The following is an 18,139-nucleotide window of genomic DNA, read 5'->3' on the forward strand; positions in this document are numbered from 1 at the left end:
ACAGATCCTAGCTCCACAGAAAGAACAAGCCAGACTTAAGAAGGCTACATTTTAATATTTTTGCTCTCTTCAGAGCTCAGTTGCTTTCCAGTGTCTTTTATTAATAAAATTGTTGTAATGGAAAACTCTTTTACAAAAATTATCTTATTCAACTTTTCAGAATGCTGCCTGTAAAGGATTTCAAGCAGGAGGAAGTGTTCTTAATCCACTGGACATTTGGAGCAAAAGGGAGTGAACAAGACTTGGGAGATCCCCAGAGTACATTTCAAGGCTTTGGATTGCAGACCTCCACAAAGGGAGAACTCAGCTGAGAAGTCTTCTGCTAAATACTTGGAACAGATTGTGGCAATTATTAGCAATTACAAGTAAGTGATTCAAAAGAAGAATTAAAAAAAAATAGCTCAAAACACCAGTATCAAACAGTAAGCACAGTCCTGAGAAGGGCTTCATAAACAGAAGAAATAATCCCTCAGTATTCTTTGAAAGAATTCATCCTTGGAAAAAGTCCATCAAGTGCCTACACTGGAGCAGTTTAATGCTCTATGTCTACATAACATTACAATATAGCCAACAGACCCCTGTCCTGCAGACCAAGTGGCTGATGACTATTGAGACAGAAGATCTAGCTCTCGCTGTAATGTAGAGCAGATCCCATAAGAGGACTGATGCTGCAAGCACTATTACTATCACAGCAGGTTCCAGGAGCACACAATAATCCATCATGTTGCAGGGCACATAAGAGAGAAATGCTCAGAGCTTAACCAAAAGGGGTCTGCCAAAATGCCATTGGCAGGCTAATGTAATGATAGTCCAGCCAACTGGAAGCCAGGACACATCAACAATAAAGAAAATATATAATAAAGCAGTTTCATATCCAGAGCAGATGCCCACAAATGACTTTGATTCCCTGAAGCTATTCAGAAAAATAATTCAGGAGCAGAAGGGTGGATGTGTGCATGGCTTTAGCTTAAACAAGTATAGTGGAACAGCTGATTAACTACCTATTAAACAGTCAGCATGAGGGAGGGAGTAAGGAAACCTTTTGTGTCAGGATCCCTACTGTCTCAAGAATACACATGTATGAGCACTCATGTTGAGACTTGATGCCCTTCTACAACAGCAACTCCAGGCTTCTGCTAAGCTGAGGCTTTGTGGCTCACTGCTCCTCAGGGCTTCTAAGGGAACAGTACCCAGGGTCAGGGATCAGTCTTTGTGCAGACAGAAGCAGGAGCTGGAAACTTGCAATACAAATTAATGTGCATTTTCTGTAATAGCATCTGACTTCCAAACAAAGCTGCAGGCTGGTCCTTCCATTAGCTCCCCCTTGAATCAAATTTTAAACTTTCTGTTCTCATACTTAAAAATCTACATAATTGTTTCTCTTCCCCTCATGCTCCCTTCCTTGACAGCACTGACTCAAATCTCCTGAGAAAGCATTTGGGATGCTGTGAGTCATCCCAACCTCAGTATGCAGGTTTTAATTGATACACTCACCTTTTCCCTAAAACAATCCTGTGTGCTCTTTTGGTAGCATTATCACTTCTATCTGATCCAGATCATTCATTCAGTGCATTTAGGCTTTCTTAAAAGATATGTAAAGATGTATAAAAACACATAGTTGTGTTTATATGAAACAGAAAGAAATTATTTGCAAGGAAGAAAATTACCTGAAGCTTTTTTATGCCATATACTTTAAGCAAAATAATAATATAAACACATCACTGGTACATTTCTCTTTTCCTCTATTTCATAATTCACTTGTTCAATTACATCCATAGCTAAACTGAAGGCTTTGGGGGTAATCTTCTGTTTTGATGGAGCACTCAGAACCTTTTGATGCTAAAAAGTAACTAATAGAAAAAATTAAATATTCCAGTTAACTGATGTGTTTATAGACATCAGTGTAAATGATGATTTAAGAAAATACAATAATTAATACAATTAAATGTATCCATTTTTATTAATGTACAGATCCATATTCATGTATTTCAATATTATCACTTGTCATGGTAAACAAAAGACTCTATACATTTCTGGAATTTATTGAATGGGGAAGAAAGCATAAGTAAGAGGTTACAAAAGTAAAATCTGTAAATTTCTGTTCCAAAGCTCAGAAGAAACAATTCTTAGCAGCACTGCTAAATGCTGTTCATCACCAAAAATTTCTTACCGGGTCTAGGTTCTTAAAAAGAAGGATGTCCTTGCATGCCTCCTGCAGTCTGTTTCTTTGATCATCTGTTTTGGGGTGAATAATCTGAGGGATATAATACAAAAGCTCTTAGAGTGATTATCATACAGTAGCACTAGCTGAAGGACTGAGCTAATTCAACTAAGCATTTTACACAATATTTTGGCCATGATTCATAACTCTCTCATTTCAAAACCTTCAGGATTTCAATAAACACTCAATGATAAAATAGTGTCACCACAGCATTAGCAAATGAAACACTGCTATATTTAAGCACACAAGATCTTTATACCTGTGGAATCCAGTTCATTTCTGCAAGCAATTCTGGACACCTTTATCCACACTACTGCTACATAAACATTACCCATCTCAAATCATATTTGGAACATGCATGTTTTATAAAAAGCACCTCTATTACATTCAGCCATTTGCCATGACTACTTCCTAAAGAATATTGTGTGAAATCGTATCTGCGTTAAATTTGTATCATAAATTTCATAGAGTAAACAACAGATTTGACACTGAGATTTACTAAATTACCACTGCTGGTTCATCTCAGTATCTATCAAGTTGTTCAACTCATATGCTTCAAAAGATATGCTATGTATAGCTGTAATACCACAGGGTAACCTTTTGGACAGTGTTACAAGCCAGAAAATTAGGTAGAATATAAACAATTAAAATTATCTTGAAATCATGCTATTTCATCTTAAAAGTTAAGTGGTGACACAAATAAAATAAATAAATGTAGTTCATTGTTTGTCACATTATACCTTGAAAAATCTTAGCAATTTTACAGTTTAACTTTTTTCTGGCTTTTTTTCTTTCCTTTTTTGAAAAAGGAAACTAATGCAAGATTATAAGGACACCAAGTAGAGTTTTTAGAAGCAGGTGCTCTCTGGGTAAATATAATTGCACAAAAATGTTTCCTTAACCATGTATCATAGGTTTGGTAATTAAGAATAATATATCAGTTCCTACATGGGTGACTATTACAGAGAATTTTTAAATGTTCCTTAACACAAACTCCCAAGAGATTATTAAGGTATATTATAATAACAATGTTTTTGGGAAGAAACTGTTACAATTTTCCTACTGAATTTAATGCCTGAGAACTGAAAAAGTATTTGACTCTAAGCATGAAGTACCCTAGATTCTGCGTCATCCTCTTCCTCATCAGGATTGTAAGCTTCTGCACACACTGAAATAAAAGAAAAAGGATAATCTTAATTCCAATTACAGTAGTTTTTCGCAAGATTTACAGAACAGAAAATGCATTGTGTGGCACAGCAATAATATACAGTAATGTAACACATTCATCCTGCTGAGAGGGTCCAGAGCAAGTCAACTCCAAACTGCAGATAAAACAAAGCTATACTTTTGTATCATTTTTGGATATGCTTACCCTGTTTTGAAAGACTGCTAATATACTTACCAATTTCTCACCTAATTTTTTCTAAGTCTCTCATCTTACAGTCAGGATTTTTTTTTCAATGTCTAAATTAATTCTTTCTCTTACAATTTAAACTATCCATACAGGATGCAGAGATTAGATCATTCCCTTCATCTATGTAGGTTCAAGGTGGTTTAGGGTGGTTTCTTTGAATGGTTGGTTGGGTGGCTCAAGGTGCTTTGTTGGGGTTTTTCACAAACTTGAAAACTTTTCATTCCTACCTACCCTTTACTTTCAAGGCTAAATAATTATGGTTCTTAATTTTTTTTCCTTACAAGTTCTGAGTTTTACCCAACTATCTTTATTGCCATTCCCTGAAATCCCTCTAATTAGCTATATCCTTATTGAAATGTGATACTCTAACTGGTCTCAGTATTTGAACCAAGAAGACTACTGAGTACATCAGATTAATTACTCCTTACGTTTTACATCTTTTTCATCCATTCATGCCTTCTTTACAATACCTTGACTATGTCTATTCATGTAATATTTATGACATATAAAATTTTCAAAACCCACTGCTTAACCATCTGTCCTGTGCCTGTCTATAGCTATTCTACCCAAGTATAATACCATACCCTGACACCTGCTAAATATTACTTTATTTTCAAAGCCATTTCAAGATCATCAACTCTAATCTTGTTCTCTGGCATCCTTCCAATTCATCCTCAACTTTGTGACAAATTTAATAAGCATATTCTGTAAAACATAATCCAGATTATTGCTGAAAAAACATATTAGCGTCTAAAATAAACTCTTGTGGAATACATGAGTGAAACAGCAGTAGCTGCTTGGGGTTTACCTTATCCAACCAGTTGTGCAACCATATACCATGCAATTTACATATAAATACTCCTTGATGTTCCCTAGCTTGTTTATAAGGGACTCTTGTAAAATAGCATTCAGAAGTTTCTTAAAATGAAAATGTAGGGCATCTGCTCCTTTTCTTTTATCCACAAATTTTAATCTCTTGTTACACGTTACTAGGTAGTTCCAACAAATCCATGTTGATTGCTGTTTGTTACTTTTCCCAAGGTATTTACAAAATGAATATTTGTCTGTAATTTTTCTAGGAGCAAAAATTATCTGCAGATCTGTGACAGGACTCTTCCATCCATAGCTCCTGCCTGCTTTTAAGGATATGTTTTTCTATTTTTCACACTTCTTCAGATTCTTAATGCTAACAGGGCTGAGACTAATTTAGAAAATTCTTCCAGTTTCCAAGTATAGCAAATCTGAGGCACAGCTAACCTGGGAACACCTAACACATTAAGTACTGTCTGATTTGTCCTTTCTCTGTTCTAGGCCTTTTTCCATATACTCAAAATAACACTAGTGAAGACCAATGTGCTTCTGTTAATCAGTAGGAGCAACACTTTCCTGGAACATGCTCCTACCAAAAATATACTTCCAGAACCATTTCTTTACTCTCTCATGTACTTAACTGTACACAATCTTTTCTTGTACACACATTTTTTAGTCTTGGCTTCTTGTATGTGTTTTTGTTTCTTTTTTTATTTTTCTCTGCATCTTTTGCTATTCTTTTGTATTTGTTCTAAATAATCCAAACTAGTTTTAATTTTGTACGTGGTTCCTTCTTGTGCTTGACATAAATGAGCTTCTTGTATTTTAGTCTTGTTTATTTTACCATGCTTTTTATCCTTCTCCTGTGCTGTCTCAATTTGCATTTTTGTCTTTATAATTTTTCTTTGGGGAACAAACAATTCTTTAACTTCTTTTGTCGAGACTCTTTTACAAAGAGGTTATGCCCACTGTCCTCTCATATCCCCTTGAAACCTGTTTTCTAATTCTTTTACATCTTTCCCTTCCTGAAATCAGCAAGGCCTGACATTGCGGGGTAATTCTCATTCAATCTGCCTTTTCTCTCCCAATTATTTAACAGTCTCTCCCTTAGAGTTGGTATGAAATATAACAGCTCCCCTTTAGATCACATTTCCCACTGCCTCAAAATTTGGTCGTAAGTGCAAGGCAAAGCACATTGGTATTCTCCTTCATTGGCTTCCAGCAGGTGACTGTTTATTAAAATCACTCATTTTCACCATCACCTGTACCCTGACAATAAAAAATCCCCAACTACCTCAACTGTTTGTTAGTCTGTGCAATGCCTGCATAACATTGGAGCCCATGAGCTTTTTCCTATTATTATTACTCATAGAGCATTTTTATGTCCAACTCCCTCTACAGCTGGGTCTGTATCTGAACAAGTATCTGAACCAAAATATACAACAGCCTCTTCCTCCTCCCTGTCCTCCCACCACATCTTTGCCATGCCAGTTCAGTCATAGTATTGCTCATGAATTAATATTTGGTGTCCTCTTGTTTATTCCCCATACTTCCTATGTTATTATACAAAAACTTATGAACCAGTAACCAGGTAGACCCATCAACCTCCTCATTACCACATCCAATTAAAAAGATTTCATGGTAAAGTACATCATTGCACATCTTAAGCAAAGTCTTGATCCCCCCTGTATGAAGTACTCAACTAAAATCTCAATTTTATAAAACTTGGCATCTTCAAAAACCTAAAGAAATTTGACACAAGTCCCTCTGGAACTGAGTGAGATTCCTGTCCAGTTTACTGGAAACTGGATTTGGTCCCAAATAATTACAAATGCCCATAAAAGGAAGTCTGCAATCTCTTGAACAACTATAATATTTTAATTCTACATAAACAAAACGTTCCTAACGACTGTTTAATGGTACTACAGTTACTACAGTCTTTTCAGAAATAAACTTCAGGGGATTTTCTTTAAAGAGTAACAATAATAACAAGCCAAGTAAGCACTATATAATCCATCATAATGTAAACTTCTATTTTGTTTCAGCTGTGCCCTAGTGCACGTATGTTTAGGTGGGAGCCAACAATCTGTGTTACAGTGCAGTGTGCTGCTGGGAGTATGGAATGTGCTTCAACCTGAGGTACAGGAACCTCCTGTCCTTACCTCTATGTAAAAAGAGTTAAAACAAATCAGGAATTTCATTTAATAGCTTTGATACTGTTATGCCAGAACTGACAGGTCTCAGAGGGCCTAACTGAACATTTAATAGTCTTCCAGAACACGCAAAAGAAACTGAATTCTTCTCATCCATGCCCATCCTGAATCACCTTATATCCCTTTCATTTAGCAGGATCAGTCCAGAGACTATGTTCCTGAGGTATTTATTCTGGGTCAGCTTGTGTCTCTGCACCACATCACTCTTCTCTGCTAGAAATGCATTTCTGTCAGTCTCAGCAGCTACTATCAGCAGGTTCCTTCATTAAATATTTCTTGTTTATCAGTGATTATGGACAATATATTTAAGAACTGCAACTTCTCCTGGCTAGTGCCCATAGGCCTGAACACCAAATGGATTTATTCTTATCATCTATGATGAGAAATTTACTCTTCTGTTTACAAATCTGTACTTATTTTACCTTCATTTGGGTCACAAAGAAAATACCAGTGCTGTGAATCTGCTGCTTTACATATGAAATGTATTTCCTGTTTCAGTAAGACATTCATTTCTAAGTGCATACCACTAGATGTCTCATGGAAAAACTTGACACATTTTATTTTGGTTCTTAAAATAACGTTCTGACATTACTCTGGTTCTCTGAATTTTATTACATGAACACTGGGGGTTGGCACACAAGAATCCCAGCATCTAAAACTGAGATGCCTTTTACACAGACATGCATCACCTGCACAAGTCATCTGGATTCCAGTTACAGTCAGTGGAGAGAAACAGGCACTTTTACAAAGTGATTCTTCTGACCTGTGTTACATGCCCAGACTAAAATGAGATTAATTTAAAAGATGGTTTATTGGTTGAGGCAATTCCTATCCCTTTTGAGATGAGTCCTAGTAGTTACAACAAGCTGCAAGATTGGTTTCACCCACTTCTCCATTTAGTATGTATTTCCTGGAAAACAAAGGAATTCATCATCTGATGATGATGACAGGCTGCTCATGCAATAGCATGCCTTCTGCATTCATTCCATGTATTCCAAGGAGAGAGTCTGTGGCCCCCATCTCTTTTGCCTAAGGCACCATGACCATGACTAATGACTGCCACCACAGACATTAATTATTCTGAATGACTGCACACTGGTGGCTGAAATACTCACAGTGTTCAATATTTTATTTTTTTACCTCTCTAGCTCATTCCACATCCCAACAGTACTCAGTACGTGCTGCTTTACCATGCTCAGATGCCCTGCCATGTTTTGCTATGTGCCTGCTGAATGCAATATTCACATCATTGCTCAAAAAGCAGTCCTACTACTATTCTTAGGGACATATTTTGACCCACACATAATTGTGGCATTAAAAAATAGTGGTACAAACAGGGTACATACTTCTCCACTGGTTGCCAAGCTCAACTAAGTGAAATTAATTTTTTGTTTCTGTTTTTCCAGCAGAGGTTATGTTTCACATATAGTTCCCCAAGATGGATCCAAGCACCAACAAATCCAAATACATCAAGACCAAGTATTTTTAAGAAAAATGAACTGTCAAAAGACAGTGTATTATGAAAATAAACATGCACTGAAATATGTGCACTACTCTAGATAGATTGCTTTGTCAGCAAGACAGAGGTAAACTTTGATAATTTCTAACTCAACACTCCAAGTCAGTTTTCTAGTTTTCACCTGGTAAATATGCATTACATTCAAAATCAGCAGTACAGTCACTCCAGTCATAAATAAGTTCTAAAATGAAAATCAACATACACTTGGCAATTGTAAAATCAGCAAACATGTTAGTCATGCTCTCTCTTTCCGGTGACAGATCAGGAAATGAAGCAATCAATAAAGAAATCAGTGAAAATTCATATATAGTCACTGAATAATGAATTTTACTCAAAACATGGCAGGAAAACCAATCAATATATGTGCATTTTTCCCAAACTGCAGAACTCCCAAGTCATAAATTGTATTAGAAAGAATTTTTCAAGAGATGAAGAGCTGTGAAAACATTTTTTCATCACATTCAAATCAAGACTACAGTTTTGCCAGTATGACTATCAGGCTGGAGCATGGAAACAGACCATCTCCAGCTGCTGTAGCTACACCAGCATGTCATACATCCCTATAAACATCCCTATCTATGGCAGCTATACCCATTCCCTCATACAGTGAAAACATCATTTCCCCAGTTTAACTGTATGGAAATTGCTAAGGTGACTTAATGACAGTGTGAGATTCTTCCTGTTTTGTCAGGATTTACTTCTCTTGCATGAGAAATATGGTACACAGACACTCCTTGTAGAGCAGGTAGTTCTAAATTAAACTAGACAAATACTACTGGACCTCTAAAGTTTCTGACATGGAAATCTATTTTCTGGCATCTCATCTGTTCCTACCACTAGAGGAAGGATTAGAAAGACAGCCCTGCATCCCAAAACTCTAATTCCATAAGTAGTTTTTATTCAAATAAAAGCAACCCTTTGGGGATGATAGCAGTGAGAAATAACCAGGCGCTGTCTCAATTTCAAGGCTTACAGCTATCAAGTACCATATTATTTCTGTCTTTGTGGTTTTGACTGGAAAGATCTTCCACATGGAAGATGCCACTGAAGAGCTGTGAGTAAACATAAGAACTGAAAAACAGCCCAGAGAAAGGTTGCTCAACTCTCACCTATCTGAACATACAGTGAAATTAGACAGATAAAATTGATCTGAATTCCACTCATGATATAAGGCAATACCAACATAAGTCTGTTGCTGAGACCCACCATTGGTGCCAAACCCTGGAACTATTTCAAGAATTTTTGATTACTTTGAATATAAACTAATTTGGAACAAAGTGTGCTTGCTGGGGCTATCACTTCCCATGATACTGTCAAAAAGAAGTCTGTGAAGTGTCTATTCCTGAGGGGGTCACTAAACTGAAACGTTATCTAGGCATAATTAGGTGAATACACAGAATGCCTGCAGAATTGCCTTGCAATTCTGTGTTATTACTCTTTCAGACACAGAACATTTACATTAGAGGTGCTATCCAAGATGAAATAAAATAATGTATACTCAGAAAAAGTGGTCTGGCAATCGGAGAGACATGCATATTGTAGAGATTTCCTCATACGCAACAAACCAAAAATAAAGAAATCTCCCTTCCAATCCACATGACTTAGGGGATAACAACTTTTGAGCAGTCAACCACCTAGCACAAATAACTAAGTGCACAGAATGTCAGCATAAAAATCTGAAGCTGGATAAAATCCAGGCAGCTTGTTTCTTCTTAATTATCAGGAAGGTGGTCTTCAGTTCATTAGGCAAGACCTGACTGAATCAGTCTTGGGAGCACTGCCAAGACAGTCTGTTTCAGGATCAGCTGCTCGTGAAGGACAGTTTCCTCCTCTTGCTGTCAGTGCTCAGACTGCAAGTTCTCCAAACACTGCCTTCATAGTCATGATCACCTACCAAATACCAGGGTTGTGCTCAGCTACACAGCTCAATAGCAAAATCATTATATTGCCAGAGCTGGAAGACCTTGCTCAGCCTGCTCTACACGCTTGCAAGAAATCAGTGTCACACTATCAAATTTTCTACAGCATTTTCTCTTGGCCATCTGCTACCAGTGCTATTTCTAATGTGTTGAATGACAAGTTATTTCCTCAAGTATTTCTGAAAAAGCATCTAATATAACATGTAGCATCTTGAATGAGGTCCATGCCAATAGTGAGTCATAAAACCTCCCAAGGATTCTCTTTAAAAGTCCACATGGGGTTTATTCATATTTCAAAAATTCTCGCAATGAAGCAAAAGTTTCATCAAGATTCTACTGATCACTATGAAAGCCCATTTGAAGAAACATGAGAACCCCCAGAAGACATTTTTGGATAACTTTATTCCAGTTGAGTTATTAATGTGTGGACACCCTTGCACAAGTGTCTTAATATTATCTAGTATGTAAAAGTGATAATCGTGATGTGTTAGACCACAGAACCTTCCTCTGTTTCAAAGCACTCAGGATCACAGCTAGCACACTCATTGCTGGGTTAAAGATGCACACTACTCCCTAAAGTCAGAGGGGTTTGAATCACTAAGCAGGCTCCTTCCCAGAAACTCTCTATTCAAACTTCAGCACAAGGAGCTGAAAGAATTCTCTATTTTTAAATAGGGCACCAGAAAGGAGCTTTAACTGAATTTCCCTAAGGACTTCCACAGTACTTAGTCCTCTTTCAGTCCTATTTCAGTTCAATATTTGTGTAATTTATCATGATGGAGCTGAAACAAACGACCCCAGCCAGGCTTCTGGCTCATGGTAGGGACAGTTTTGCTTGGTGTCTCAGGAAATGCTTGATTTCATCTGTCTGGCTAGTGAAAACCAGCACAAACATGTATTACAGTGTCCAGAACACTGCAGGTAGTTATTAAACAATAAAATCATCACAAAAGTAGATTTACTTCCACTAGAAGAGTTTGCCAATATATACCATGCATTACAGTACTTCCTCCATAAGCTTTCCCACTAGAGCATAAGGAGCAGCACAACATTTAGCAACATACTGTACTCTGATGTTGACTTGTGTAACCTTCTGTTCCCATTCTCATACAAATCCAGCAGTTCACAATGCTACAGTGTGTTATTTGGGATATATATAAAATATGCATAAATATTTGACAAAGTCTGAGCAGACACAGAGCTCTCTGCATACATTTCAACTTTATATTTGCTAATACTACAGAACAGAAAAAGAAAACAGAATTGCACCCAGCTCTTCCTGCCATATTTAGTACTTCATATCAAACCATACAGTAATGTGATTACTTAGTACCTCAATCACAGACATTTTTCTTTTTGAGAAGTCATTAGGATGATATCAGAAAGACTAAATTATTTTCCCACCGGAAGAGTCATGTCTTACATACAATGTGAGCAAATATAAATTTCATCTGTTAAAAAAACACATTCTGAACAATGCAATCTAATATTTGCCCATTTTGTTAGCCCATTTAAAGAAGGTTAAAAACAAAAACTGTCTGGGGCAGTGGTAGCACCTCTCAGAAAACGTATTTAAGAAAGGAAAAGAACCTGCTATGTAGACAGCAACTGGAAGACAGGAGTGAAAATACATGAGAAAATCTGTGTCAAGGATCTGCAAGGAGTTACAAAGACTAATGACACAAAAAGGTGATGGTTGGTCTATGAAAGCACACATTTATGGGTATTCTATGTGCTAGTGTTTAAAGACTAAAGCAAGATCTTGGTATCTAAAAAAAGATGTAGTGACGGGAAGAAAATGGTTAGGAGTGACAAAGAAAATAATCACTGGTGACTGGAGACTTAAAGATATTAAAAGATTCAAGAAAGCAGAAAAATATTTTATTGAGATGAGACAACAGAAGGTGACCTCCAAGACTCATGTAAAGAGTGGCTGTAGGGAGACTAGAGACAAAAGCCAAAACTTGACTCTGACAAGCTTGTCTCAGTGTCCTGCCAGGGGATTTGACCAATTTAAAACTTATTTAAACAGATATGGTGAAAAACCTGCCAACAGTAGGTGTTGCAGTATGATAGTATGGTACATAATACAGTCTATCATCCAGCAAAATTGAGAAGGTACACATAATTCCAAATCTAGAACATGTCTATCAGCCTCTGGAATGATGCCTTAGTCATAAATTCAAGAGTTCTTCACAAGTACATGTCAAAGCCTGTGATCCCACAGACAGTGAAGATTTGGTCTGGGCAGCTAAGGGAGTGCAAAATTCAATCTCAAACAGGCTTCACAGAAAATCCTTCAGCCATATGGGATTCAAAACAGCAAGCTGAGAATAGGTACCTAAAAAAGAGATGGAGTTGTTCTTTTGAAAGAATGGTTGCTATAGCAAAGTTACCTTTGGTTTTCACCCTCTGGGACCAAGGGAAGGAAGCTTAAACCCACCTTTCCCATTTTCCAGAAGTGCCCTACATTCTACATTCCAAAGTACTCTGTAATGAGATGCTCCTCATTCCTCCTGGGACCAGGCTGCTAGGCAAAATGAAATGAGAATAAGCTAACAGAGCTTGTGTCCTGGAAATTTAGCATGCTGATTTTAGGTATGTTGGCTTTGGTTGAATGGGTAAGTGATGCTCACATAATCCTCTATAAGAAATATGATAAACCAAACTTGCTGAACAGGTTCCAGATATAACAGGAAGACAGGTAGACAAAAAACATTAGGGAAAATATTTCTGCCAAGTTTTGAAATGGCTGATTTTGAACATCTGTTTTCTCAACAATTCCAAAAAATAAAGTCAAGACTCTTTGCTGACAGGATTCTTTTCAAATAGCCAAAGGAAGTACAGAAGACAAATCAAAACTATGAAATAATATATAAGCTGTTTTAAGTTTTTGTAGTCAAAATACAAAGTGCTGTAATGAAATAATACTGGTAACTACACACCAGGGTAAAAAAGCAAGTCCCACATAGCAATCAGTACATGCTCATCTTCATCTGCAACACCAGACAGACAACTGAAACAAGCCAAAAAAATGGGCTACAAATATTATCACTCCAAGAATGGGGACAATAATAACCTTGAAAACACAGACTACTACACTTATATTTTAATAACAGAAGTTGTCTGTAGCTGCATGACTACTTACCACTCAGAACAAGAAAAAAGTCATCAAGATCTCACAGAACTAATCTTTTTCTAAGAGAGAAATATAATCCAAGCCTCCACTCATTCAGCTAACGACCTGTCACTACTTGAAACTAGTATTTCTCAGAAAGTCCTTAGTCAATAGTAAATGCAGACAGTGCACTCTGAGGACTTTTTTAAAAAGGGGCTTTTTTTTTTTCAGCTTTCTAAATACCCTCCACCCCTCCCACACATACATATTTGGCACCATTATGAACTAAATACGACTGTCTTCAAAAGACTAAATGGATAAGCATACAAACATATCTATCTTTTTCCTGCATATTGTGAAAGCAGTTTTATTTCTTCTTCTATCTATGGATCTCACAGATCTCCACAGTGTCATTTCCCTCTGTCTTGTTTGATACTATTAAAAGAGGATGCTGAGTGAGGTGTCATCAGCACACACAGGATGCTCCAAGGTGTATTACTCTTTTATGATGTTCACCATCACTTAACTCCATTTTCTCAGTATTCACTTAAAACCACTCTGCGCTTGAGGAAAAGATGAATCCCAGGAAAATAACGTATGTGTGCAGGAGGAGTTCACTGATGAATACTTGACAATATGACCTCAGACAGTATCAGGCTGACAAAACAGTTGGTTTGGACATCCCAGTCTATTCCACACCTAAATGACTGATGACAAAAGCATCCTTCTCCACCTGCAGCTGATCAAAAAAGATTGACCTTTTTCCCCTAAAGAAGAAATTACTAAATTGCATTACTAGCCTGACTGACTTCTGCAGCGAAATTTTTGTAATTATGTCACATTATTTGGAAAAAACTCAGCACATCTCCACAAATATTTTCCTGCTGTATTCCAGTAGTCTCCGTTTTCTGCAGACTTTCTTGTCTTACACAAACCTCAATTCCTAGTCTCTTGCCTTAATACGCAGGATCTCCACTGGAACCAGCTCTTGCATTCCCCTACACAACCACAACCTCACATCATTTCACCAGAAAATTAAACTATAAGACTACAGGAAAAGCACATGAGTGCAAATACAGCAAATTTCTCAGCAACTGAATCCATATCAGAAAACCTCTGAAAAAAGTGCACTAGACATTTTGAAAACTAAACAGAAAATATGTGCTTCTAACTTGGTTTCCTCTTGAAACTGTGCTGTCCAAGCAAAAGAGATCCACACTTTCAGGAACACAATATACACGGGAAATTATTTTTACTGAATGGAAGGGAGGAAATATTTTTATTTCTGTTTTTACTTCATGAGAAAAGAGGTAAGCTACAATTCCTTTATATTTGAAAGGGCAAAATACTGAAGATCCTAACCTGAGCCAAACACTTCACATTTACTGAAACTAATATCCTAAGAAATCCTGTATCCCAGGTAACCACTTTTCACAAAAGCTCCTAGAATTAGAGCACAAATTAAAGAGTTAACATTGCACTTTGCCAGGTGCTAGAATTCAGGCTTATAGTTCTTTTCTCCCAGAAAAAGTACCTACAGCTGCTTTTCAGCAACAACTCTGTTAATTATCAAAGAATAAAAGAACCCTTCGTGTAAGACAGAATGGCATCTAGCTTCCTCAGCGAAAATAATTATTTGTAACATAAAGTTCATTTAGAGATCAAACTTTAAGGGAATAATGAAGGCCATAGAGAAAGATGAAAGAACCCCAAGGAAATTGTATTATTTTATAACCGTCCCATCTGTAAGCAGCAGTGCTAAAGAACTTCTTGATTTAATTTGTATACAGTTCCCTTGAGACTTCTACAAATTTCTGTTTTAATGATTAAATAATCATTCAGTGTAAAAGTTACCAAGATAACAGCCCAGCTAGGAGATAGCAAAAACATACTGGCTGAATGAACCACACGAGTTGAATGAATCAGGCTGTTAAGGTACCCACTGCTGGTATGCTAAATAAAGCTATTCTAATTATAAAGAAATAGAAAACAATAAAAAGAAATAAAAATTGAAAGCTACAAGTGTTGACAATAAACAGCATCATGCTTGTAATACTGTGACAAATTAATTATGAAAACACTTAAAAATCAGTGTGGGTTTTTTTATACTCTCAGGGGCCTTTCAGTGGGCCAACCTCTAAAGCAAAGGGAAAGTTATTTGCAACTAGTTGAAACTCTCAAAATTGCACAGTACACAATGGCTAGTGTATAGATGATTCAAGTCTGGTGAGTATTTTCCATCTTAGACATGCATAAAGAGAAATCAATAATATGAAGAGTATGGAAAGTCTGGATAATAATGGGATATACAGAAGAATGATCATCAAAATATGGAAAAGGTCCAGGAATTGCAAAGAGCCAGATGCATAAAAGACAAAAATGCTATTGATTGTAGCTCTGAGCATGCTATTGGTGTTTACATCCCAATGCCCCCAATATTAGAGGGACTGTTCATTACTGTTTTATGGTAAAAAAAACTTGTGTGTAGCTCATTTGAAACTATTTTCACAGAAACAGTTAGGTTGGAAAAGACCTCTGAGAACATCAAGTCTAACCTCTGACTGGTCACCACCTTGTCAGCTAGACCATAGCACCAAGTTCCTTGTTCACTCTTTTCTTGAACACCTCCAGGGATGGTGACTCCACCACCTCCCTGAGCAGCCCATTCCAGTGTTTAATAACTCATTCTGTGAATAAATCCCTCCTGATGTCCAAACAAATCTGTGCCCACTGGCACAGTCCTGTTTTCTCATTTCTAGCTTCCTGGGAGAAGAGGCTGATCCCTTCCTGGCCACAGCCTCCTTTCAGGCAGTTGTAAGAGTGATAAGGTCTCCCCTGAGCCTCCTTTTCTCCAGGCTGGACACCCCCAGCCCCCTCAGCTCCTCCCTCACAGGACTTGTGCTCCAGACCCTTCACCAGCTCCGCTGCCCTTCTCTGGACACACTTCAGCACCTGGAGTAGAGAGGAGCCCAACACAGAAAGCTGCTTAATATCTTAATGCTTAATATCTTGGTGTAGATTTGATAAGCCAGTGCTACAAAGTATCAACACAGAAGCTTCATCCACATCACAAGACTTGGAGCTCCATGGGCTCCACTGGTCTCGTCTTAATCATGACAAGTGTGGAAAAACTTGAGGAGTCATCTTAGGAACAGCATCCCAGTCAGTTTTGTCCCAGAGGTGTGCAGAGTGGTGCTTGCCCCTGGCCGTGACCAAGAGGGACACTGAAATCTCAGACACCTGAACCAGGTGAGGCCTCGGTGGCTTTTTCTGCTCCACTCACATGCAACACAGGCACTTGATGCCTCCCCTTGCCGAATTCAATAGAACAGCAAATAGAGCATTCAACAGGAATGCATCACTTTCTAAGCAATAAAAATAGTTCTCATATGGATCAAAGATGGAATTTAAAATTCTCAAGTCTCACAGCAATAAACATAAATTATAAAGACTTTACTGCTGTAAACAAAAAGAACAGGATCCACCATGCAGAAGAAAATCTACCTAAGCAGAAAGTGGTTCATCTCTGCAGAGTGGCTGCAGGATCTGACACCTCTTGGAACTTGTTACAGCTTGTGCTGTAACCCACTCCTCCCTCCAAGGATGAAAGAGGGTCAGGTATTGAGTCCCTGCAGGTACTGCCAAAGGAAAATAATGTGTGATCTAAAATAAGGAGGAGCATGTATAGAGACACTGTCAATAGTCACAGAGTGTTGCCCACAGAAAAACACAATAATTTATTGATGATAACAAAACTATCTAAAACAGGCATGAATTCCTACTGTAACACATCTAGTAAGAAACAGGCTTTTCATATTTTCTTTTATTCTTTTTCAAGAACAGTTAAAAATAAAGTGTTTCTTATTATGCTGTTACCACTGAAAACCTAAGAAAATGCTCAGTGTAAGAGGGAAGATTTAAAATTTCATCAACAGTTCACTGAATTTTTTGATCTTCCTCATCATATAAACCCATTAATAACTTGTCAGCAAAATACACTCACCTTTGAAAACTAATTTTTTTTTAATCAGTCAAACTTTCACTAAAAAAGCATAAATATTGCAACAGGTTTCAGTGAGTACAGTAGAAGGCCCCCAGCATATTTTTAAGCTCTCATGAAGTTAAATGCTTTTAACATAATATACCCATAAGGGTGAAGCCTGGTAATGACTATGTGACTCTAAAAGAATTAGAGACACCATGTAAAAGCACTGTATAGAGAGCATGGGTACCCTGTGGGACACAGAGAAGGGCAGATATACCAGAGATAGACTTTGCTCCCTCATGCTGGTGCATCTGCCCCCCCTGGTATCTCTGTTAGAAGGTAAAGAGATACAACAGACAGTTCCCAATACATGTCTGTGTCTGTGCCAACTAAAGGATCAATGACTCAACTGGAAAACAGGATGGTAAGTCTTCACTGCACACAATCCTCCCCAAAAATAAAAGGACATGAAGTCATGCCACTCCCAGTTCATTTTGTGCAGAACACAAAATAAAAATGCAGGTTAAAACCCCCCAAAAGTTATGATGATAAAAATTTGGTTGTTAGAAAATGTGTACATGCACATCACCGATGGCTGGTATCAAATTGCGTCCATTAATCCAGCCAGCCCAGGGTTACATTATTCCTTTCCATTAAGCCACTTACGTACGTTGTGCCCACCTGCATCACTGTGCAATTTCACAACCCGGTCATTAAAGTGTGTTGATTTTACCCTCAGGAAGGAAGGACAGTGGTAGTTTTAACTTTGCAGTCACGAAGAAGAAACACCATGAAGAAAAACAGAGAAGTTTCATAAAAAGAAGTATTCATTAAAAATGGCAGCATGGGGAAGTAAATACAGAGTTCCTGTTGGCACCACTCGTATGATAAACACCCTAAGAAACGCAGTCCTTGGATGTGACTGCAGCCAGTCTATAAA

General features: G+C 37.5%; 1 protein-coding gene across 1 annotated transcript in view; it reads right to left on the minus strand.

Annotated features, from left to right (window-relative positions):
- PRKAR2B (protein kinase cAMP-dependent type II regulatory subunit beta) overlaps window positions 1–18,139 on the minus strand; it is a 74,631-nt gene that overhangs the window by 14,310 nt on the left and 42,182 nt on the right. Inside the window, exons 3-4 of the mRNA XM_021539143.3 lie at window positions 3,337–3,389; window positions 2,171–2,254 (exon numbers count right to left, since the gene is read on the minus strand). Coding sequence (XP_021394818.1) covers window positions 2,171–2,254; window positions 3,337–3,389 — 137 coding nt within the window. The remainder of the gene's footprint in view (window positions 1–2,170; window positions 2,255–3,336; window positions 3,390–18,139) is intronic.

This window comes from Lonchura striata, chromosome 1A, assembly GCF_050655825.1.
Source record: "Lonchura striata isolate lonStrDom1 chromosome 1A, ASM5065582v1, whole genome shotgun sequence".
NCBI lineage: Eukaryota > Metazoa > Chordata > Aves > Passeriformes > Estrildidae > Lonchura > Lonchura striata.